Consider the following 24,502-nt stretch of genomic DNA (forward strand, 5'->3'; position numbering starts at 1 on the left):
ATATGTATTCTAAAAAAGGGGTGTCTCCAAATTTTAGTAATCGGACAAACCCCTTTTTGTGTTATTTCGCACATAATAGAATGAATTTGAAAATTGAAATTCGAATTCATCTCTGAGACATTGCTTTTTGTATGGTCCATATTCATCTAAAACTTATATAAATATGTCTCATATTTTGTTAACAAAAATAAACGAAAATAGAAAAATATTGTGTGTTTACTTCAACGGCGTGAGATCTCCTTTTGAATTTAGGATCATATAGGAAACCTCTCTTGTAGATCGGAAATCCAAACTAGAGAATCTCTTGCACTACTCAAACAATTAAATAGTGGTTAATATCGAGCGTCGTTCACCCTCGATTGATAACGAAGGGAAGATCAAGTTCAATAAGTTTGAGCAAAAGACAAATGTAGATGTAAGCGTTATGCGAAGTACATTTTATCGTTATGCAAATAAGGATCTAATTGAGGTGGATGCGATAATTGCAAAAACGACCAACGATATTCTAAAGATGTTGAAACGTCTTGAATTATTAGTTGGTGATTAACATCATGTTATATTAAGGTTAACAAATATATATTTTATGTATTATGTTCGTGTGCTAGCAAAGATTTATGTTAAGTTATAATCTTCATATTTTGTTTAAAATTATTTTTGTTTTTTATGATAATATATCATACTTTGAATTTTGAAATTCAGACAAATTCTTTAACTTTGAATGTATCTGATTCCGATATTATGTGTGAGTAGTCTGTTGAAGCGTGTTTGAATTTTAATTTCCATATGTTGTTAATTTGGATTTCAAATTCCAAACAAATACTTTATCTATATTTTAGCTTATTTTCAAAGTTATTTTTGTATTTAGTGTGTTTAAATTTTAAAATCTAAATTATGAAAATATTTTTTAAATTTTGCCAAGATATATGAGTAAGACATATGGTATATACGAGTAATCCCCCGTTAATAATTCAAACCATATATGGATTGAGGAAATATAAAATATTGTATTTTATGATATATTTTAATACAACAAAAGGTTTTGATTATTATTTTTTTTTTGTTGTGAAAAATATAAAAAGGCTGGCATACCATTATAAGCCTAAAATCTTAATTTAAAATTATAAACCTCAAAAAAGCTTTAAAATATATTCTTATAAATATTTAAATTAATTATAAATATGTTTTTGCCCGATTTATTATAAATCTTTAAATATGTTGGATTAGCTCTAAATATGTGACATAACATCATAATAAAAACAACTTTATTATACACATTTTTGCTTTTAAATATGAAAAATAATTAAAATATTGGAAAAAAAGAGGGAAATTTTAGAATTTATTTAAGTTGGTGACATATCCCTTGAAAAGGTCAAAGATATGTGATGACAACTCATATCTTTCCCCACATTTTAATGCTACAAAATTGGTTTATTGTTTGGCCATTTTGAGTTTTGATCATAACTCCTTCCTTAACCCAGAAAGAATCAGAGAGAACGGAGAAGAAACAAGAGAAGAAAAGGTTGAAACAGAAATAATAATAATAATCAAAAGCCTTTCTTTTCTTGTTCATTTTCCTTCTCAATATTTGGCATTAATTTTCTTGTTCATTTTCCTTCTCAATATTTGGCATTAAGGTCACACCCATTTCACATATCTTATTGTGCTACTTGGGTTTGTAACATTTTCTTCATAAGCAGGTGCATTCTCTTTTTATGATTCTTTCCAGTTTTTTTTGTTAATGTTAATAAAATTTGTAATTAGTAAAGTTGATGTAATAATTGAAATTGTAATATAGTATAATTAAGAAAACTTCAAAATAATTATTATAATAAAAAATTTCCAATCTCCAGTATTTTTATATTTGATAATTTTGCCTCTGAAATTTTTTTTATAGAGACCAATGTAACAGAAGATTTTGAATTTTAGATATTGTTTTTAAATTTTGCTAGTTTGACGAACTAAATTGTATGATTATAAAACTTGAGTGAGAAGTTGGAATAATTTAAAATGACTTGTGTGCAAATTTTTTTTTCTTCATTTTTCAGGTCACTTTCAAGAACTTGAGAGCCTAATCAAACAAGTGAAATTGATCCTTAAAAAAAACAATGTCACAAAGTACATTAAGAAGAGCCATTGGAGCAGTGAAGGATCAAACAAGCATAAGCCTAGCAAAAGTTGGAAGCAGCTCTTCACTAGGTGACCTTGAAGTTGCCATTGTGAAAGCAACAAAACACGCGGAAAATCCAGCGGACGAGAAACACGTTAGAGAGATTCTAAGCCTAACATGTTACTCACGCGCGTTTATAAGTGCTTGTGTCAACACTCTCGCTAAGCGTTTGAGTAAAACGAGTAGTTGGACGGTTGCTTTGAAAACACTTGTTTTGATTCAAAGGTTGATATCTGAAGGTGATCCGGCTTATGAACAAGAGATATTCTTCTCAACTAGACGCGGAACTCGACTTCTAAACATGTGTGATTTTAGGGATAAGTCTAAGTCTAATTCGTGGGATTACTCTTCGTTTGTTCGCACGTATGCGTTGTATCTAGATGAAAGGATTGAGTATAAGATGCAACATAGGCGTGGAAGAAGTGGTAGGTTTTCGCATGATGAAGACGAGGAAGAACAATCGAAAGAAAAAGAAAGAGATAAAAATGGAGAAATTGTTGTGAAATCAATGCCATTGTGTGAAATGAAGACCGAACAACTCTTTTCCAAAATGCAGCATTTGCAGTTGTTGCTTGAGCGTTTTATGGCTTGTCGTCCCACGGGTAGAGCAAAGACTCATAGAATTGTGATAGTGGCACTCTACCCAATTGTGAAGGAAAGTTTTCAAATATATCATGACATGACAGAAATACTAGGTATCTTCATTGATCGTTTCACTGAGATAGAAATACAAGAATGTTATAAGGTTTATGACATTTTCTGTCGTATCGGAAAACAATACGATGAACTCGAATTATTTTATATCTGGTCCAAAAGTATTGGAATCGGACGTTCTTCGGAGTATCCACATATTGAAAAAGTCACAACAAAGAAATTGGAACTCGTTGAGAAGTTCATCAAAGACAGGTCATCTTTAAAAGAGAAAATGAATACACAAGAAAAACCGAAAGAAAAAGAAGAAGAAAAAGAAATAGAAATGGATATGATGAATGAAATCAAAGCACTTCCGGCCCCGGAAGAATTCAATGAAGAACCGATAAAAGAAGTTGTGAAGGAAGAGAAAGAACAAGAAAAGGAGATAAAGGAAGAAAACATAGTTCAAACAGAAGGTGATTTGTTAGGTTTAGGTGATAATATGATGACAAAACAAGATTATAATGAGAACAAACTAGCATTAGCATTATTTGATGGTGAATTATCAACAACAAAAACAACAGCAGAAGCTCTTCCATGGCAAGCTTTTGATGATGAATCTGATTGGGAAACATCACTAGTTCAATCAAGTAGTAATTTACCGAATCAGAAACCATCATTAGGTGGTGGATTTGACACATTGTTATTGGATAGCATGTATGAACAATCATCAACAAGAAATGTAGCAACGATGCAAGGAATGAACGGTTATGGAAGTGCTAGTAGTGTTGCAAGAGTTTCAGCATCACCAATGTTAGCATTGCCGGCGCCGCAAACATCGAGGAATGGTTATGAAGATCCATTTGCAGCATCAATGGCTTTGGCACCACCAGCTTATGTGCAAATGTCGGAGATCGAGAAAAGGCAAAGGTTGTTACTTGATGAACAAGCAATGTGGCAGCAATATGCAAAAAGTGGAATACAAGGACATGTTGGATTTCAAACACAACAACAACAACAACAACCTAATAATTTCTACATGGGAGGGTATCAACAAAATCATTATGGGAATTATTATCATTAACTAGGAATAATGTTTTATTAGTTTGTACTAACCTAACTCTTTCTCCCTCTTCTCCCTTCTTTCCAATGTGAAGTAAAACTAAATTGGACAACTATAAAACAACTTGTTTATAAGCTTCTTACAATTTGATCACACGTAAAAGTGAAAATGAAGTTCACTATGTTACTACACATAATTAATTAATAGTAGTATAACTTTTGCTCTTTCTTTGAATACCATTTTTGGATTATTAACTTTTTGTATATTAAATAAAATAAACAAAACAATAAATTGAAGAAGTTAAATTTTACCTTTGAAACTATGTAGGAATGTAGGACAATTATTAATTATTTTTTTTATAAAAAAGCTAATTTTTATTGAAAATAATTATTGACTTTAAAATTATTTCATATATTAGTTGAATATATATAATACGGCAAATGTTCTAGATCTAACTCATTATTTTCATTTAAATTAAGTAAATGTCTGCTAAAAGAGATATTGATATTTATTATTTTAGAGATTAATTTTTAGTTTTTTTAATAAAACGAAAGATATATTGATATTTAATAATTTAGAGATTACTTTTTAGAATTTTTATAAAGTAAAAAATTTTAAAAAAGTTTTGGTACTGTAAAAATCACTTTTATTATAAAAAAAACAGTTAAAAATATTTTCTGAAGAAGCTAACCAAAACAACTTCTATTTTGACTAGCTTAATGAGCATTTTCTTAATCTGAAATGATCTTAATTAACACTAGGATTGAGTACTTTCCTTGAGGGTATTAGTTTCTGGCTTTGAGCCTGAGAATAGGATATAGGCCTATGGAACATTATGTCGAAAGGAAAGGGGTGTTGAAACAGTGGAAATTGTTCATAACAAACCACAAATTGTAACTGAATAGCAAGAAGAAGAAATGAGAAGATTGGATAAAATTGGAGAAATGAACTCAACCACACAAAGTGTGAGGGAAAGGTTTATATACAAATTCAAAAATAGAAAAGAAGAGGGAAAACCTATGCTATTTGGTTATGGTTAATCTAATTAGTTAAAGCTAGTTAACCAACTAATTAACACATCTTAATAGCCCCTCTCAAGCTAAGCATGGTAAATATTGATCATGCCAAGCTTGGAAACAAACTTATTAAAAACAGCGACCGGCAATGCTTTGGTAAGAAAATCTGCCAGCTGATCATGCGTTGAGATAGGAAGCAGCCGCAACAAGCCTTGCTGAAGTTTTTCGCGAACCAAATGACAATCTATCTCCAAGTGTTTGGTGCGCTCGTGAAAAACAGGATTGGAGGCGATATGCAGGGCACTTTGGCTATCACAGTATAGGACCGGTGGCTTAGAACATGTTATGTGCAATTCTTTCAATAAGAAAGTCAGCCAGAGCAATTCACAGGTGGCAAAAGAAAGCGCTCGATATTCAGCTTCGGAAGAAGATCTGGAAATTGTCTGTTGCTTCTTGGCTCGCCATGAGATGAGAGAAGAACCTAGAAAGAAACAATAGCCAGAAATAGATTTCCGTGAGTCCAGGCAGCCTGCCCAATCTGCATCAGAAAAGCCAAGGATTTGGAACTCAGAATTTCTGGAAAATAGAAGTCCTCTTCCAGGACTGCCTTTCAAGTAACGCAACACACGGCAAGTAGCTTGATAGTGAACCATGGTTGGTTTATGGAGGAATTGACTAAGTTGCTGAGTTGCATAAGTGATGTCAGGTCTAGTTGTGTTCAGGTAAAGGAGACGGCCAATCAATCTACGATAAGAGCCAATATCATCAAAGAGTTTGCCACTGTCAGCATGTAGTTTGATGGAGGAGTCAAGTGGTGTGGCTGCCGGTTTAGAACCAAGTAGACCCGATTCATGTAACAGATCAAGGCAGTATTTTCTTTGGGATAAGGAAATACCCTCCTTTGAATGAGCAACTTCTAAGCCAAGGAAGTACTTTAACAGTCCCAAGTCTTTTATGCTAAAATTAGTATCCAAACAAGTCTTGATCTTATCAAACTCATCCATGGAATTCCCAGCCAGAATTATATCATCAACATATACTAAAATTGCATTGAAACACTTGGAATTTTGGAGAGTGAATAAGGAGTAATCAGAGTTAGACTGTTTGTAACCTTGTTGAATGAGAAGGGAAGTCAACTTTTCATACCATTTACGACTGGCCTGTTTCAAACCATACAAGCTTTTCACCAATTTGCAAACTTGGTTAGGCTTGTCACAAGGAACCCCTTCTGGTATGGTCATGTATACATCTTCTTGCAAGTCACCATGCAAGAATGCGTTGTTAACATCAAGCTGATGAAGATACCAACCATGAATGGCAGCTGCAGCCAGGAGAGTTCTAACTGTGGTCAGCTTTGCTACTGGAGAGAAAGTGTCAAAAAAATCCAGACCCTCGATCTGGTTGTACCCTTTTGCCACTAATCTGGCTTTGTATCTCTCGATAGTGCCATCAGCCTTATGTTTAACTTTAAACACCCATCTACTTCCAATTGGCTTGACATGAGGTGGTAAGTCAACTATGTTCCAAGTTCGATTCTTGTTTAATGCCTCTAATTCAGATGCCATAGCCTTAATCCAGTGATCAGATAAGCATGCTTCTTTATAATTCTTTGGCTCAGTATTATGCAAAATAGAAGATGCAAAGACACGATGGGACTCAGACAAATTAGAAAGAGAATCGAATTTAGAAATCAGATAAGAGATATTTGTGTTACCTGAAGATGATTTGCCAGCTGAATTGAGTGAGGAATTGCACACATAATCTGAAAGATAAGCAGGTGCACATTTGTATCTAACAGGTCTGGAATTTTGAGATGGTGTAATGACATGATCATCAACAGGTTCTGTATGTGTTACAGTTTCTAAGTTTCTGTTGGAATGAGATGTTTCAAGATGTGTATGATTTTGTTGAGTCAAAGATTGGTTGTTTTGGAACAATGCAGGATCAGTAGTATTATCTTGTGAAGAAAGTTCAATGGAATCTTTAGAGGGTTTAGGGTGGTTGGAATTTGAATGATTATGAAGTGGTGGAGGATCAGTATGAGTATTTGCTTGAGAATTAACAAGGAAATCAGATGCAGTGGGAGACTCAACTTGGACATTAGGTTGGAAATCAGATGCAGTGGGAGACTCAACTTGGACATTAGGTTGAGAGCTTGTAGGTGAGTTTTGAATATCATTATGAACATGGTAATCCCAATGAGGGTTATGGTCACTTTGATAAGGAAATACATGTTCAAAATGTGCAACATTCCTAGAGACAAAAACTTCATGACTGTGCATATCATATAAAACAGCACCTTTCATACCATTTTTGTATCCAATGAAGATACATTTTCTACTTCTGGGCTCGAGTTTGGTTCTGTGATTATGCAGTGTGGATGCAAAAGCTAAAGAGCCAACAACTTTAAGGGAATGTAAATCAGGGATTTCATTATGTATGATAGAATAAGGTGATTGATTGTTAAGAACAGGAGTAGGTAATCTATTTATGATAAATGTGGCATGTAAGATGGCATAAGACCAGAATTTCTTTGGTAACTTTGATTGGAAAAGCAATGCTCTACCTACATTCAAAAGATGTTGATGTTTTCGCTCCACTCTACCATTTTGTTGTGGAGATTCCACACAATTAGTTTGATGCACAATACCTTTAGATGCAAAAAATTCAGGAATACTAAACTCAAGTCCATTGTCAGTTCTGACAGTCTTGACTTTAGCTCCATATTGTTTTTCAAGAAAAGTAATGAAGTGAATGACATGCTGCCTTGTTTCAGACTTAGATTTCATTAGGGTAATCCATGTAAATCTACTACAATCATCAACAGCAGTCAAAAAATAAGAATGATCATGTAAAGATTTCACAGCTAGAGGCCCCCAAATGTCAAAATGAATCATATCATAAGGATGCAAAGATCTACTAGTGCTAACAGAATATGGGAGTTTTCTTTGTCTAGCATAATGACACACATCACAAACATCTTTATTATTTATAACAATGAATGGATACATGGAATGTAAAGTTGTCAACCTATTTGGGGATAAATGGCCTAACCTAAAATGCCAAAGAGCTCTATTAGGTAAGGAAGTAATAGTGGTTGATACAAGGTTAGAAACAGTGTGTAAATGCTTATCTTCTAAAGTCAAGTAATACAATCCATTCCTCCTTTCAGCTGAACCAATCATCTTCAGTGATGTATTGTCCTGAATGAAACATTGAGATGCAGAAAATTTGACATTGCAATTAGAAAATTCACATAACTTTGACACAGAGAGAAGATTTAAAGAAAATTCAGGTATGAACAATACATTAGAGACAGAGAAATCAGAGGAAAATTTAATAGTGCCAGAGAATTTTGCAAGTAATGAGTGACCATTAGGAAGTCTAACATTAATAGGGGAAATAGCATGGTAATGATGAAACCAATGAGCAGACCCACATATATGGTCACTAGCTCCTGAATCAATGATCCAAGGGTTATAAGTTGAGAATGAAGAAGGAGAATGAACATTACCTGCTGATGAATGACCAGCAGTGACTTGATTTGAAGCAGCATTTCCTGTAACTTGATTAAGGCCAGACTTCTGAATTAGTTCCATTAAAGCATTGAACTGATCTTGAGTCACAGCTGTATTACCACTCTTTGTGTCAAGGGAGATGGGAGCAGGTCCAGAATCATTGCCTTCTGAAGAAACATTGTGTGCTGAATTGGAAAACTGCTTCTGCATATGAGGTGGAACGCCATGCTTCTTGAAGCAGTTATCTACTGTATGATTAGTTTTGCCACAGAAGGTGCACACACGATTCCCAGTCTTGGAAGGATTGGATTTGGAATAAAATTTCTTACTATCAGCAGCATTAATCAATGCATGTGATTCATCATTCAGAGTGGGTAACTGATATTGTCTTTCATGTTGAATGACCATAGAAAAGATCTTGTTGATTGAAGGCAAAGGATCCATCAACAAGATTTGGGATTTAACAACAGCAAAATGATCATTCAACCCAGTTAAGAACCTAATAATGTGGAGCAGATTGTGATTAGAACGTGCACTTCGCATAGCTTCGCAAGCACACTGAATACGACATGTACACATAGGCATAGGCAAGTATAGATCAAGTTCTTCCCAAAGAATCTTGAGACTAGAGAAGAAATCAGTTACCGATTTGTCTTCTTGCTTGAGATTGAAAATTTCTTGTTGCAGTTCAGATATACGGATAAGGTCACCTTGCGAAAATCTCTCCTTAAGATCGTTCCACACATCAACTGCGTTTTCCATGAAAACGATCGATTGAGCGATAGATTCAGAAACAGAGTTCATAATCCAAGAATGTACCAACATGTTGCAGCGATTCCAAGCTCGAAAAGATGGATCAAAGTGATCAATGGGAGGAGGAAGGCTTCCATCGATGAAACCGAGCTTCATCTTTCCACCAAGAGCTCTCTTCATAGATCGCGCCCAAGAATGGTAGTTAGATCCTGTGAGCTTCGGAGAAACCGTGACTGAGCTAGGACCGTCGCTGGGGTGGACGAAGAACGGCGAATGAGGATCGGAAAGGGGATCCAACGGTGGATTCCGCGGTGGTGCCATGATGAAGAACAAGAAGGATGAAATTCAGAGATAACGATGCGGAAAATGGATCTTGATGGCGAATGATACCATGTTGAAACAGTGGAAATTGTTCATAACAAACCACAAATTGTAACTGAATAGCAAGAAGAAGAAATGAGAAGATTGGATAAAATTGGAGAAATGAACTCAACCACACAAAGTGTGAGGGAAAGGTTTATATACAAATTCAAAAATAGAAAAGAAGAGGGAAAACCTATGCTATTTGGTTATGGTTAATCTAATTAGTTAAAGCTAGTTAACCAACTAATTAACACATCTTAATAAGGGGTAGGGAAATGCTCATTGAAACTTCATGCATCAGCATAACCAAAACGAAACATGGAGAGGTTGCATACGAAAATATGGGCCATTCGAATAAAGTAACAGCAAAGAAGCATGGCTTAAGAAGTTGAAATCGTAATGCCTGTGATCCAAAATATATATCAAGCTTTTGTTTCTGATTTCAAAGTCTTGCTCAACTTCCTGGATCTAGATGGAAGCTGTTGAAATATATTATTTTCATCAATTCAGTTTTCTACACAGAATACATGCTGAAAATGTTGTTCAGCAACTTCGATTACATCGAGACAAAAAACCAATTGAAAATGTAAAGTTCAACTAGAATACTTAGCCTGTAAGAGCCGAGTTGAGCGCGCTATGCACATCAACTCCAATCTGAGCTTCGGCTTTCTCCAAGTCCGATGTTGCCGAGTTGAGTTTCTGAGTGAACTCTTGAAGACCCTTCTGCACTAAGTCTGCATCAAGTTGATTCACTGGTACAGCCTCTACAGCAATAATATCAGCAACAGAGTTCGCATGGATGCATGCAAAACCACTGCTTACAAAATACTTGGTTGTATCAGTCCCTTCTTGTACCGTAAGGACCCCGGGTTTCAATTCGGCGATTGTTGCGACGTGTCCCGGGAGAACACCCATCTCACCCGTTGTAGCTGGGATTATAACACTATCAACCTATAAAATATAAATTGTCATTTCCAAGGAAAGCGGATTTCAGAAATTTGTTTAATGTTGACAATGAAACCCAAATAAATTAGATTGCAGCATTAGAAAATAAATTAGATAATCACAATTTCAAAAACAGCAACACAAATCAACATCAATAAGCACAACAATAATAATAAAATAAAATAAAAAACAAAAAAACGAGAACAGATCGAAAATGAAAATGGATACCTCTTTAGCGGCCAATTGAGAAGAATAAGGAAGAACAAAATTGACGGTGAGTTTGGTAGGGATAGTAGAAGGAACTGGAGGACGAGTTTTGAGGAATTCGAGAGGCGTCTTAGGTGGATCGATATTGGGGCTAACTTTCCTCCACGCTTCAACGAAACTGGAATTGGTGGTGGGAGTAGCCACGTCGGTGGAGAAGCGGCGAGTGGTGGCGGCGCGGGAGAGGAAAGTGGATGTGGCGCGGCGGAACATGGTGACGGTGGGGTTGGATCGCTCGGGGTCGCAAGTCGGAGAGAAAATGGAGAGAGAGAAAATGAGTAAGCGTGAGAAAGTGAAACCAGAGAGAGAGAGGGAGAGAGAGAATAGAATGGTTGGAAAATTGAAAGCAATGTGTGGGCTTTGTTATTCTAAAGCCCGGCCCAATACTTGGTTGGAACCCATTTTCTTGAGTTTTATTACTTTGGCACACTAATTCCTCTGCATCCATTTTCCCTTAAAGTAAAATAAATAAAACAATAATAAATTACTTTGTATGCATTTTTTTTTTTATTTTGAAAAGTTTTCAATATTCACATGTGCTTCTTTTATTTTAAATTTTATACACTTTTATTAGATATTTAAAATTAAAATTAAAATTGCATTCGGCATTCTCATTAATTGATATCTCAAAGATATTGTTCTTGCAAAAAACACTGTTTGGATAACCTCCTTGGTGTTGTTCAGTGAAGGCTGCAAATGTATGGAAATTAGTTGGTTGTGTGACTTCTTCTCTAATGTCTGTCTTTTTTCATTTGCTTTGGTGTTCTTTATATAGTTTTCATCCCCTCCCTCTGATTCCTTTAACAATGAATCATAATGGGTCGCCCTTATGTTTCTTATATTTTACGGGCTTGAGGTAATGTCCGTCGCCTCAATAACGAGCATTAATTATGAGTTATAACGGTTTAGACATTTGTTTTGTAACCTTCATACAACCTTTAAGCTGCCTCTTTACCGTTTCGGTGGACTATCAACCCGGTCATCCGGCCACAATCAACACTTGTTGGTCTACGTGTTTATCCCCAAGCACATACGTGACCATGGCATATAGATAACAACTCGACTCTTTGCTTTTTATGGAAATGCTTGCATCTTCGGTCTACCATATCGAGGAATACTCTAAGAGATGTCCCGACTGAGCTAGAAATTTCGGGATGTACATAAATCCCCTAAGCATAAAACCTGAAAGGGGGAATGTTTAGATAAAGAATCCTATGATATATTTCATCTTTGAGCTTATGTTCTAGCTCAACTTTGACCCGTCACGAGGTCGCCCCTACGCCCTGACTAATGAAGTGTGATGGCGTGTTCAACTAGTAATTATTGTAAACATCTTACGAGATTTCCTCTCTCTCTCTCTCTCTTGCTCTCTTTCTCTATCTCTCTTCACCATGATGACTCTCTAAACTGATTCCACGTACCTAGCAGTTTCATAACATTGATTGGATAAATACCAAACGCTTCTTCTTTGTTCTCCATTCCTAAAAGTTTGGGTATTTTCAACTTCTCTTCCAAGTTGTCCTTGAAGTTTTACGCTTTAAACATTTGACTACCAACAAATTTAGGTATTCTTGTTTTTATCTTACTTTTTTTGCTTAATTTTTTTAATGGTTATAATACTTGAGTGTGATGATCTGGGTAACTTACCAATTCCTCGAAATGCCCAAGAGAAGAGAGAATTTTGGGATTTATGCGTGAATTTGTGGTTAGAAGCTAAACCCGATGAAAGTAGATTGGTTTTTCCAAGTGTAAAAATGAATCTAGAATCCATGTGAAAGGACTAAATCAATATAATCCTAGTATAGTGTGGTTGTATATGGATGATTTACCCATCACAAGACATATTCATAATGACATTGAGAATATCAAATTCAACATGAGAATTGAATTTGATTAAACTAAATTAAGATGCTAAAGTTAATTTCTTATGTTTGAATTCACTGGGACCATGTCATGCTTGATAACATCAATGTTCTTTTAGAGATTTAATATGTTGAATTGCAACTCAGCAAGTACTCCTATGGAAGTAAATTCAATATTAAGCAAAGATGAAGATGGAAAGGTTGTTAGTATCACTCTATACAAGTAAATAGTGGGAAACTTGAGGTACACTTGCAATTCAAGACCCGATAAGTCACTATATTAGTGTGTTGAGAAGATTTATGCAGGGACCTAAATTATCAGATATGAAAGCACTTGAAAGGATCATGAGATGTCTTAAAGGTACAATATATAATGGCATCTTATTTCTTAAATCTAATTGCTCGAGGGATAAGTTTTCTGGTTTTGTGACTCATATTGGTGCAAAGACAAAGTGGGAAGAAGAAGCACAATGGGATATGTGTTTAAGATGTATAATTATCCAATTTTATGGTGCTCCAAGAAGCAAACAATGATGGTCTCATCTTCTCTTGAGGCTCAGTATATCTCAGCCTCCAATCCAACTTGTCAAGGAGTGTAGACTCGTTATTTATTGATTGAGATGAAGATAAGCACAAAGGAAGAAGTAAACGTAATGGTCGATAACAAATCAACAACTAACCTTGCAAACAATTCTATAACTAAGACGAAATAAATCAATTGTATTAAACTATCACGTAAATCTATTTTTAGCAATTTGGATTAAAGGACTAATTTAATACAATGTTTTTGAGAACTAACATATTATAATCATCAAAATTAAAGGATAATAGAATACATTTGACCTAAAATATAAAATATATCGATTTTGAGCTTGCTTTTAGGTCTCATTTAGTCCGTGACCTATCTCATCTCTCATATAATACATCCTGATTTAAATATATCATTCTCAATGTTACAATTTATTTTTGGGAAAAAAAAAGACAAAAAGAAAAGAAGGTCTGAACTTCTCTTAATATTCAACAAACAAGCAAATGTCACAGTTAAACACCATTTGACTCCAATATTACTTTTCTTAGGATTTTCACCAAATCATTGATTGTCAAGCTATACTCGTCTTTCATCTGTAAATTAGAAGCAAAGTTTCAGATTTCATCAAATACAATATTAATAAATTTTTAATTAAATAAAAAAATCTTAATATTTTGAATAAAAAATCTCTAAATCAAATTTAGATATCTATATTTGCAATTGTAATTAGAATAGAATTATATTTGCAATTTTTTACCTGAGCAATAATTGTGATTTGAAGTGTGGAAGCTCCAAATGGGAAAATGTTGGTACTTGTTATAGATAGATGAAGATTTGTAACCAAACTCAATATTTTGTGCACCATATTATCATTTTGCATCCTCTCACATTGAATACAAATCAGCACATTCTTCTCTGAGACTCTTGCTCTAACATCAGGCAGTGCAAATTCATCATTGAATATATAATTATCAACCACATTTGCTTCACAAGTTGTTGAGTTTTGTAGTTTCTTTTCAACCATTGTTGAATATGCAATATTTATCTTTTCATTTTCAATTTCAAGTTCTCTTACACGTTCTTGAAGTTGATTCACATAATTGATTGCTTCTTGAAGTATGTAAGACTTTTCTGTCTGTGCACATTTACAAAAAGTAGAACATCAAAAACAAAGTAACAAAATATTAAAATTAAAATTTCATTTTTTTTTTAAAATAAGAGGATATAAAATATACATCTAGATTAATTATTCTAGAATTCTCTAAACTATCTATGAATTATGAGATAAATTTCCTAATTTTTAAAAAGTTTGTATATAAATCTCAAACTTATCGATAATTTATATTTAGGTCCTTGAATTAAAAATTTATTCGGATACATATATATATTTTTAATAATTTATAATTTTCCACTGTAGTTTTTAGTCTAGGTCCTGATTTTCAATCATTAACATTTTTTGTGAAAAATATTTCAATTTAAAATTATTGACAAATTCATATTTAATTATGAAATATTATCGATTCCCATACATATTTAAAAATTATTGAACTACCTATTACAAAATAACTAAACCTTTTAAATAATTCATGAAGCGCTTTGTTTTTAGAAAAATATTTAGATAGACACGGACATAACATTTGATTTTACACATATTCAATTATAATTTTTTTTATTAATTAAAAAACAAAAATAAAGTTTTTTCTTTCTTCATTATCACACAATATAACTACCCTATAATTCCAATTAAAACAAAATTTAAAATTTAAATTTTTTCTCTTTTTATTAGTTGTTCTTAAAAATATAAATATAAATTTGTTTTCATACAATACAAGTATATTTCTTGTTTTTATTTTAGTCTTAAAAATAGCGAACAAATAAAACAATATAGAATATTATATCAAAATTTAAAGAGAGAGATATTTTATTGGATTAACACAAAATAAATAGTAATAAAAAATAATCTCATGCTTTTATAAATTTACAAATACATTATAAAATTATAAGGCTTCAATCAACATAGTCTATTTGGTATAACATGACATAAAGTGAAAATATGTATCTTCATGCTACTCTCGCGTCAATATCACCTTTACATAAACTAATTTTCCTATTTATATATAGTTTGAAAAATGTTCAAAAATGTCTATTTTTTTCAAATAAAATTAAACTATAGAAAAGGTATTGAAGCCACTTTTTTATCAATGATTGTATTTACTTTAAATTAACACTATAGGCCTTCATATCATTGTCATGTCACTTATAATAACTTTAATTGTTATGATGATTATTAAAAAAATTGTACACAAAACATCACAATTTTTTATGAACATGTCTTTATAATAAAAATCTATTATTTTTAAGAAAATAATAGTTTTAAGTGATTTACAAAATTCTTTAAACAAATAATTTTGTTGAAATTAAATTTTTTAATTTATGTTATATAAGTATTTTTTAATTATTTTTTTAAAAATAAAATAAAAAATAAAATATAGATGGATTAATTTCGTGAAAGAGTAAATATAAACAAAAACAATACTAAATTTAAGTAAATAAATATTATGTGCAACTTTTTATGTACATACCTTCTTCAAGCCAGGAATTATAGCAGAAAGTGCAATGAAATTCCTGGTCAATTTTAATCTTCTTTTTCTCTCAGAAGCTATATGCTCAGCAGTCTCAGAAGTGGTTCTAATCTTCCTCTTAATAGGCTTCAAACCATGATTCACTTGATGAGCACTTTGAAAAGCAGGATCAATTGGTGAATTAATCAAAGGCATAATGTGAGTGGATAGAATATTATTTTCTGCAGCATCTTCATGAATATCAACCATGTTGAATTGACATGTTCTATCTCCCATGAAAACATCAAGAGGGTTCTCAAAATTTGTGTTATTATTATAAGCAGCTTCAACAAGAGTAGAAGAAGGGTATGAGATTTGTTCCTGCAAATATTTCATATGGTTTTGTTGATTGAAGAAATTATCACCATCCATTTCCTATAACAAAAATTCATAACATTAAAAACAATAGTTCATATGTTAAAACAATAGTTTATATATTAAAAGAAATGTACTTGATATAATATACATATAAGTAACTTGACATCATAGACTTCAAACTATATAGTACATTAAATTTAATTACCAAATGAGGAATCCAATTCTCTTGCAATTCTTCCATTTGATAGCTCATTTTTGAAAAACTAAGTAATTTGCACTATAGAATAGTTTTCTCATGACTTGATATAATGTTGGATGCAACTTATTTATATGCAACAAAAATTGCAGGTAATTAATTATAAAAGTTTCTTCAACTTTAATTGCATATGTAACATAAAAGTTATTATAATATCTATGAGCATTATATAGATTGTAAATTTAATTATAGCTTAATTATTTTTAATTTTTGTGGTGTTGAATTGATTTTGCTTTAAATGCAGGAAAGAACATAAAATAAAAACAAAAACTTAATAGTATAATTGTGTCTACAATAATTGTATGAGAAAGGGGATTGTCAAATTATTTTTACACCAGCAGATAATCATGCATCCCACCAAATCAGACGGTAAATTTTAAATTACTTTTATAATTTGACAATTTAAAATATTCTGATTTATTAAACTATAATTGTATATGTATATATTTTTAATAATATTATGATTCTGTTTGGTAAGATAATTTTTGAGCTTATAGCTTATAAGTTCGATAACTGTCTTTTTATCGCAAGCTTATAGCTTATTTTACTGACTTATAGCTTATTTTCCAGACGTTATTTCAAATTGCATTTTAACTTATAGCTTATCATTTTTTCTTTCTATTTTGCCCTTATTATTTTAAATAAAACTCACTATCATCCTTTTATAATTTAATTTAATTTAAAATAAAATAATTATATATTAAATATTTTTTAAGTTATTTTAATTTATCAATTAATTGAACCGCTAATTTTACTAAACAGTTTAATTAATTTATCAACTATAAATTATTAGTAATCAATAAACACAAATTCTGAATAATTTTTTTATTAAAAATAAAATTCACAATGGTTTAAAACCTTGGATAATGGATAGTTGGTAAGAATGTTAGTGAGGTTATAAAAAAGAAAGCATTGAAATTTGAAAACTGTTTTTGACAGAAAATGGATAATAATATACTGTAATTATCAAACCAACTAAGACAATTATTGAGTCTAATTGGACCCGTCCCACCAGCAACTTTTTGATAGATTGTGTCTTTATGTCGAATGAAGATAATCTTACTGTATTTGGACTTCTTTTTGTTGTATAATTAGTAATTCATGACTATTTTCTTTTCTTAGTATTATTACTAGTTTGGAATATACCCAAAAGAAGAAAGAATCTAAATCCCTACCTAGAATAAATTTAACAAAGTCTGTGTTATTTATCATTAGGTGTTTTGGTTTGTCTCTAAATTGTACTTATTTTCATCTTTTAATATATAAATACTCCATGCATTCTCTTTTATAAATAAATTTAGACTTTTTAAATATTATATGATTTATATTATATAAAAGAAGGGTATTATATGATTTATATTAGTAGTATTGTTATTAATAGGAAGTAATAATAGAACTTATATTATTAGTATGTTATTGGGCTTTTGTGTATTTGGGCTTTTAATTGAACATCCATTATGGGAAACTTTTTGCATAACCTTCAAATTATTCATAAAAGTTTCATAATATATTCTAAGCACTTAAGATTTATATATTATTGAATTGTAACATTGAAATAAAAAATCAAACTTTATCTTGGAATTCATTCAAGATTCAAATACGTAAGATTATTCAAAATCTGTGTTGTAACTTAATCACCGTGGTTTTGGTGATAAGTTTTCTGTTGTAAATGGTTCTTTGGATTCGGTGTTTGTGGAAAATGTCCTTTGATTCGGGAAGATTTAAAATCCACCAAGTGTTTGGTGTTTATGTTAGAAGATTGTAATAGAGGTCTTGGTGCAAGGCTTGTACAAAGATCTAACATAGTGGAAAATCATTCAAGGTGTGAAGGAACTAGATGTACCCTTAGTTAATAAGAGGAATAATTATAAATCTTTGCGTTCATTTATTTTGCAGCACTTTAATTTTCTTACGCTTTATTTTTTTCTGCACTTTCATTCAAAGTTCATACACTCAATCCTGGAAAAAATAAAAAGGAAATCCTTACTCACTCCCTCTTAGATTGAATTCTATAGTTACAATTGAAACCAGAGCAGGTTATGATAACTTGCTCCTCTATCTGAGTAAATATGAATTTCTCAAAAAAAAGATTCGTCGCAAAAAAGAATAATTATTTTAATAGAACTAAATTTAAAATGAGAGGATAATGTCTATTTTAACTTTTCAAGAAAGAAAAGACTCTAGGTCTTTGTTTGTTAGTTAAGAGAGGAGGAGAATGAAGGGCTTTATCAGAAAAAATTGAAGAAAAAAATCTTTAATATTTTTTAAAATAATAATTGATATAAAATAACAAATAAATATTTATCATTATCATATTTTTAATTTTTAAAATATTATAAAAATATAGATTATATTTGAATATTATATCTAAATTCTTTGATCTCCTCCTCATGCAATTTTTAATTTCTCCAAAATTAAAAAGTTTTTATATTATAAGTAACTCCTCAAAACTCTTTCCATCTAATTGTTTTTCATTCAACAAACTCAAAATTTTAGAGCACTTACAACAGAATATTTAATTTTTCTCCTCAAAAGACTCAAATATATTTCTTTTCAAAAAATTAACAATTACTCATATTCAACTTTAGATCATCATTATTGTTTGATAGAAAAAGTTAACTTTATACTCCTATATTATGGCACATTGGCATAGATTATAATTTTCATCTCAATAATTGAGATTAGAGGAGATTATTTCATTCAACTCAATAAGTGAGATTATTCTTGTCGCTTAATTACTTCTTTGTTTTCATCATTATTCATTCCACACGCATACTGTAATAAAAGATATAAAGCTTGATGTTACTAAAAAAGGATAAATTAATCACGATTTGACACAATTTGTTGAAATTGAAGTTTCATAGCATTGGCATCATCCACTCATAAATATTCTTAAACAACACATGTGGTTGACATGAATTATGTGAAAGTATCAAGATAGGCAGCGACAGCCCTCGGCATATTAAGTGCACTAAGACTTATATAATTAAAATAATCTATGTAACAAAAGCTTAATGAGCTCAATTGTTTTCTTAATTACTATATCAAATATAAAGTTTATAAATTATTGATATTTTAAGTTTAAATATTAAAATGAGACTTGTTTTTCTGTAATTATCCATGAACTTTTAAAAAACAAAATGATATGGGTTAGTTGAGTTAGATGAATATAAATTATTTTAAGATTATTCTCCAGTATTAATATTTTTTTACAATATATTATTATTATAATAAAGGTTTTGATACTAGTCAATTAATAGCTTTTTATTTAAAAAATTGATATTTTATTTATACCTTTTATACATAATAATCACTCATTAGACTTTTTTTATAAATAAAGTAATATGCTAATCATATAAGATGTATAATAAAGATATAAAAATAGGCGACAAGATGTGCTGGAATTTTTTTCAGATGACAAAATCAATTATAAAATTTAAATTTATAATTCTAGAAAACACAATATTGGTACGCATGAACCTTTACACGTTTTGTAGAAGATCAATTGCTTCTGGTGCTATAAAAACAAAAGTGTCAAAGGAAAATAGTATGAAAACATGTTGATTGTCGGAACACGTTTTCATATATTTGGCCTCTTTACTTGAATCGGCTATGATGGGTGTGTGTCCCATAACAAGGAGAAAATTTTGAGCTTGTGCTGCTTGCATAAACATTTGTAAAGCATCTACTTCCATTGGTAATAGGAATCCAAAGTGTCAAATGAAAATGATATAAAACTATGTTGACCTCTATAGCACCTTTTCTCAAGTTTGTCCATTTTTTACTAAGCCACATTAAGGGATGCACGTCTCAAAGTAAAGCCCATGGTCATCAATTCTACAAGTGGGAAACCTTATTCAAGTTCACACGCGCATGTTGTTAAAGAGTTCAATTGAAAAGAATATGATCTCAATATATGTTTACAAGTGGGGGCAATCCTCGCCCGACAAGCATGTTTTTAAATATGAATTATGCCAAACCCACACAATTGTAAGATGGTATCAAAATCTTGTTTAAGACCCATTGAGTCACTTGCTATTAGGTTTCCGCAATCGGACCACCCACCATTTATGTCCATACTTGAAATGTCCAATCGTAGGCGTGATAGGGTGTTTTAAAGAGTCACACATCATACAATTTATGGTTTGAACACATGTTCATTAGGGACATCAATTCTCACCTTATAAGTTGGTTGAGTAAGGTTGAGTTAGACTTAACCATATTTTTTAATACATGTTTCTTTCATACCCAACCATACACGAGAATATTTGTTGGCCTAAGTATAACGCTCCCCTCTCATAGATTGGTCAAGAAGTTCATAAAAGACTATTTTTTAACAGTTACTCCCCTTGGCTAAATTTATCAAAAAGAGAATCTCTTATAAAGTCATGCCTATATTTAAAGTCTAAAAGTGCCATACAAGAAATTATGTGCTTCTTAAAGATTTTCAAACACACTTTACGCAGACATGACAAACCTCGCCAATAGAAAATAATAGAATCATAAGGCGATACATAAGGATAGTACGACACTTTACTAGTTAGTGACATATGTAACACCCGTATTTATTATTTCGTATTTTATTTTATTATTTGTGAATTATGTGGATTAAGTATGTTTCTATGTGCTTATGTGGCTTTACGTTATTTATTGAGTTTTACTAGTAAATGACAAGTTGGTGATTAGGCTAGTTATTGGGCCTATGATAGGATTAGCATTAAAGAGGTGTTAATTAGAGCCCATTAGCAATTAGATGATGGTAAGGGTTTAACAAAACAAGGGTTTTAGAGGAAAATAGAATTAAAAGCTCATTTGGGATTTTTGGTGAAAGAAGAGAAGAGAGAAGAGAAAGAGAGATTGAATATTAGAGTTGGCTTCAATCCAAATTCCAAGGTAAGGTTGGGGTTCTTTCATGCTAAAGGGATGTATGATGATGTTTAGGGTGGGGTTTTGGATTATGTGTTGTATCCATGAAATTATGTGTAGAATTTTAGAGTTTATGATGAAAATGCATGAATCTTTGATTGGAAATGTGTTTTAATTGATGTTTGATGATACATGATGATAGATTTCGTTATTATATGTATTTAATTGTTGTTTAGAATGAGTTTTGGGTGATGGATGAGTGATTACACAAGTCTTTCATTGTTGTGATTTTTCTGCATAATCGCGCGTCCGCTAAGCGGACGCGAGGCCGCTATGCGGATGCTGTTCGTTTTTGGAAAATTAAGTGAGCTCGCTAAGCGGATCTCAAATTACATTTCGCTACTGTTTTTAGACGCTTGAAGCGGGGTTATTGAAATTGTATTTCCATAAGCGCGCTTGAAGGTCGCTAAGCGAACATTGCTGTGCAAAACTTGTTCAAACTTTGATATGATGTATCTTTTAAACCGTAACTTGTTTTTAAATGTCATTTGAACTTCCATGAAGCTCTGATTGATATCTTTCCATTATATATGCTTTGAATATCCTTGGAAATCTTTATGAACTCTTTCCTTGAATTGAATTGCTTTATGTTGTGAATGTTGTTATGAAGTGAAGTATTGTTGTATGACGATGATGCAAGATAGCGACGTGATTGTAAAGTGACACATTCTTATGAATGATGATGATTTTGTTGTTGTTGTTGAAGTTCTAAATTTGATTGAAAAGGTTCGATGGTTGGTTAGACGATGTTTTGATGTATTGTTATTTTGTGTTTGTGGATGTGCATCATTGAGTCGCATTCGTTGCGTATTGCATGCTTGAAACTTATGGCAAACACGACGGTCTGAAAACTATGGAAAACACGACGGCCTTAATGAAGAATAGCGACGATGTGCCCAGTGACAAATTTTGAGACGATGAGAGTTTTACTCTAAATGGTACCACATGCATTTTCATAAGTCGGGTCACATGTGAATTGCATTTGAGTCTTATTTGATTATGTTGTTGTAACTTGATGAAGACATGTTTGTTGTGACGTGATGACTTGTTGATGAGATGTTTGTCGTGATGTGTTGGAGTCTTACTTGTGAATTGCATATATTGTCATGGTTGATTGTTGACATTGTTGTCGTTTCATAAGTTGATTATGTGATGTGAATTATTGTATTGAGTGTTGTGATGAGAAGTGGTGACCAATGTATGATCTTTTCTCTTGCTTTAAATATTATCATATGTTTCTTTATAATGAATGATATCTCACCCCTTCTGTTTTAATGTTACCATCTGTAGGTAACGTTCAAGTAACCCTCGTGTCGGCGTGTCTATGCTCTGATACGTAGCACTCGGGAGACTTCTAGCTTGTTTTGATTATGTCATGTTGTCTTGTCGTTTTGTTATTATATATGGATATTGTTATCTCTCATTGGATTACGTTGTTATGTCTTACAGAGATATGTTGGATTTTTAGTCGCCCATGTTTGGCATGTATGACTTGAATATTGTTGTTGATGTTGTTCCGCTGCGATATTATGACTATTTGAGTATTGAGGTTTAATGGATGTGAGTTTTCTCCATATTACTTGCTATGTATCTATATATATGTGAGCATGTGTATGATTTGTTTTACGATGTAATTGTGACGCCTCAAATGTGATGTATGTTTTGAGACTTTTACACTCTAATTTTTCTGTATATTTGTGGGGTAGATTTGGGGTGTTACAACATATGATGACCTAACCTATCAATATAAATAGCTAAAAGAATATTCTTATAAAGTACCGCTTGTAAACGACCAAAAAATTTATTTATGTCTTATGATCATGTCAAACTTTACTTCTATGTTTTGAACACATTTAATAAAAAGGTACTCACCTAAACATGTTGGCCTATAGGGAAGATGGTGTATTTTCTAGTACAATAACTAAAGTCAAAGCCAAAATCGTACCACAAAAACCATCTAAATCCATGTCAAAATCATATTCAATATAACATATTGCTTTGTCTCTCAATAAATGATTTTGTAACACTAAATATTAGATTTTGGAAGGTACAAAAGCGTATGAGACAACCTTCATTACTAAGTGTAATCTTTACTCCCAACTCTAATATTTAAATAAGCCATCTTTCGTTTAAGGTCTCTGGATAAATGACCTCAACCAACAAATATGTATTCAACCTTTCATTACAACTCTTTATTAAACCAAATAGTTGCTTCCTTCATGTGATTTGGTTAGCAAATCCTTGGCTAAAAAATAGTTTAGTGATACTCATGTATAATTAAAGTAGAAGAATTTTGCTTTGGGGTCTCTTAACTCTAGAAGAAGATGTACTAACTCAACACTTTTAACAACTTTTTTCATAGATAACTACTTGATAAAGTATTTATCTCGACTAACAATCTCTCAAAGCAATTTCACCCACAACACCAATCTTCGAATGTTCAAAGAAAATAACTCCTCGTGATGTTTATTACCATTACACCAAGGCCGAAATATCTCCTTATGAATATTCAATTTAATGCCTAATCGAAGAATCGTCTACCAAATGATGTAGTGGGCTTTAACCACCTTCTAAAAATCTCTTTCAAAGATCACATCATTATGTTAATTAATGATTCTATTAGATTAGTTAATTAAACTATAAACTTATATATTATCTTCTTGAATTATATTGTCGAATATATCACTATCTTCATTAATATGTCATTAAGGATTTGAGTGCTATTTTAGTCTATAGCCAGTCTGTAACTCTCAAAGTCTAAAAATACATTGATAGATATAGAACAAATTGACTCTTAAATATTGGTCCTTGAACCACTACTCTTGATGTGATCCAGTTTAATTTCAATGTCTACATCACAGTGCTGATTAAACCTAATAATCTTCATGATAAGCATACATATAACTTATAAGTATATAGATAGTCATATGAGTAATCTCCATCAATTCCTCAATTCAAGCATCAATATAAATTACTTAACCTCGTATTTCAACCAATAACATATTTTAGATCTCATCATTGAATAAATAACATTAAATCACAATCATCATTAATCAATATATCATAATTACCCCTAGCTTTCTTTCTCCAATGTTTTACTCCTCCACCTAAAATATAAGTTGTTTTAAAATTATATATATATAGGGCATATCATATGAGAATGACATATTTATATGAGAATGAATCTGAACCATTGGATTTTAAAATAAATGGTGGAGATTATATATGAATCTTTTTTTTCTCTCTCATGCATCTTGAAATAAATGAA

General features: G+C 31.7%; 3 protein-coding genes across 3 annotated transcripts; 1 reads left to right on the forward strand and 2 right to left on the reverse strand.

Annotated features, from left to right (window-relative positions):
* The first annotated feature begins 1,455 nt into the window (after positions 1-1,455).
* On the forward strand, positions 1,456-3,997 carry LOC131618008 (putative clathrin assembly protein At4g02650). Its single transcript, XM_058889279.1, has 2 exons — positions 1,456-1,697; positions 2,046-3,997. Exon 2 carries the CDS (start codon positions 2,106-2,108, stop codon positions 3,882-3,884), a length of 1,779 nt encoding a protein of 592 aa, XP_058745262.1. The 5' UTR covers positions 1,456-1,697; positions 2,046-2,105; the 3' UTR covers positions 3,885-3,997.
* A 5,920-nt stretch (positions 3,998-9,917) lies between these two features.
* LOC131616131 (ATP synthase subunit delta', mitochondrial-like) lies at positions 9,918-11,043 on the reverse strand. The gene is made up of 2 exons (XM_058887383.1): positions 10,687-11,043; positions 9,918-10,464 (listed from the first exon to the last, which is right to left on the reverse strand). The coding sequence occupies exons 1-2, from the start codon at positions 10,933-10,935 to the stop codon at positions 10,120-10,122; spliced, it is 594 nt and encodes a 197-aa protein (XP_058743366.1). The 5' UTR covers positions 10,936-11,043; the 3' UTR covers positions 9,918-10,119.
* Positions 11,044-13,430: 2,387 nt separating this feature from the next.
* On the reverse strand, positions 13,431-16,387 carry LOC131618009 (transcription factor bHLH18-like). The gene is made up of 4 exons (XM_058889280.1): positions 16,258-16,387; positions 15,696-16,109; positions 13,871-14,248; positions 13,431-13,706 (listed from the first exon to the last, which is right to left on the reverse strand). Exons 1-4 carry the CDS (start codon positions 16,303-16,305, stop codon positions 13,626-13,628), a joined length of 921 nt encoding a protein of 306 aa, XP_058745263.1. The 5' UTR covers positions 16,306-16,387; the 3' UTR covers positions 13,431-13,625.
* Positions 16,388-24,502: the final 8,115 nt, after the last annotated feature.

The sequence above is a fragment of the Vicia villosa genome, linkage group LG7 (genome assembly GCF_029867415.1).
Source record: "Vicia villosa cultivar HV-30 ecotype Madison, WI linkage group LG7, Vvil1.0, whole genome shotgun sequence".
NCBI lineage: Eukaryota > Viridiplantae > Streptophyta > Magnoliopsida > Fabales > Fabaceae > Vicia > Vicia villosa.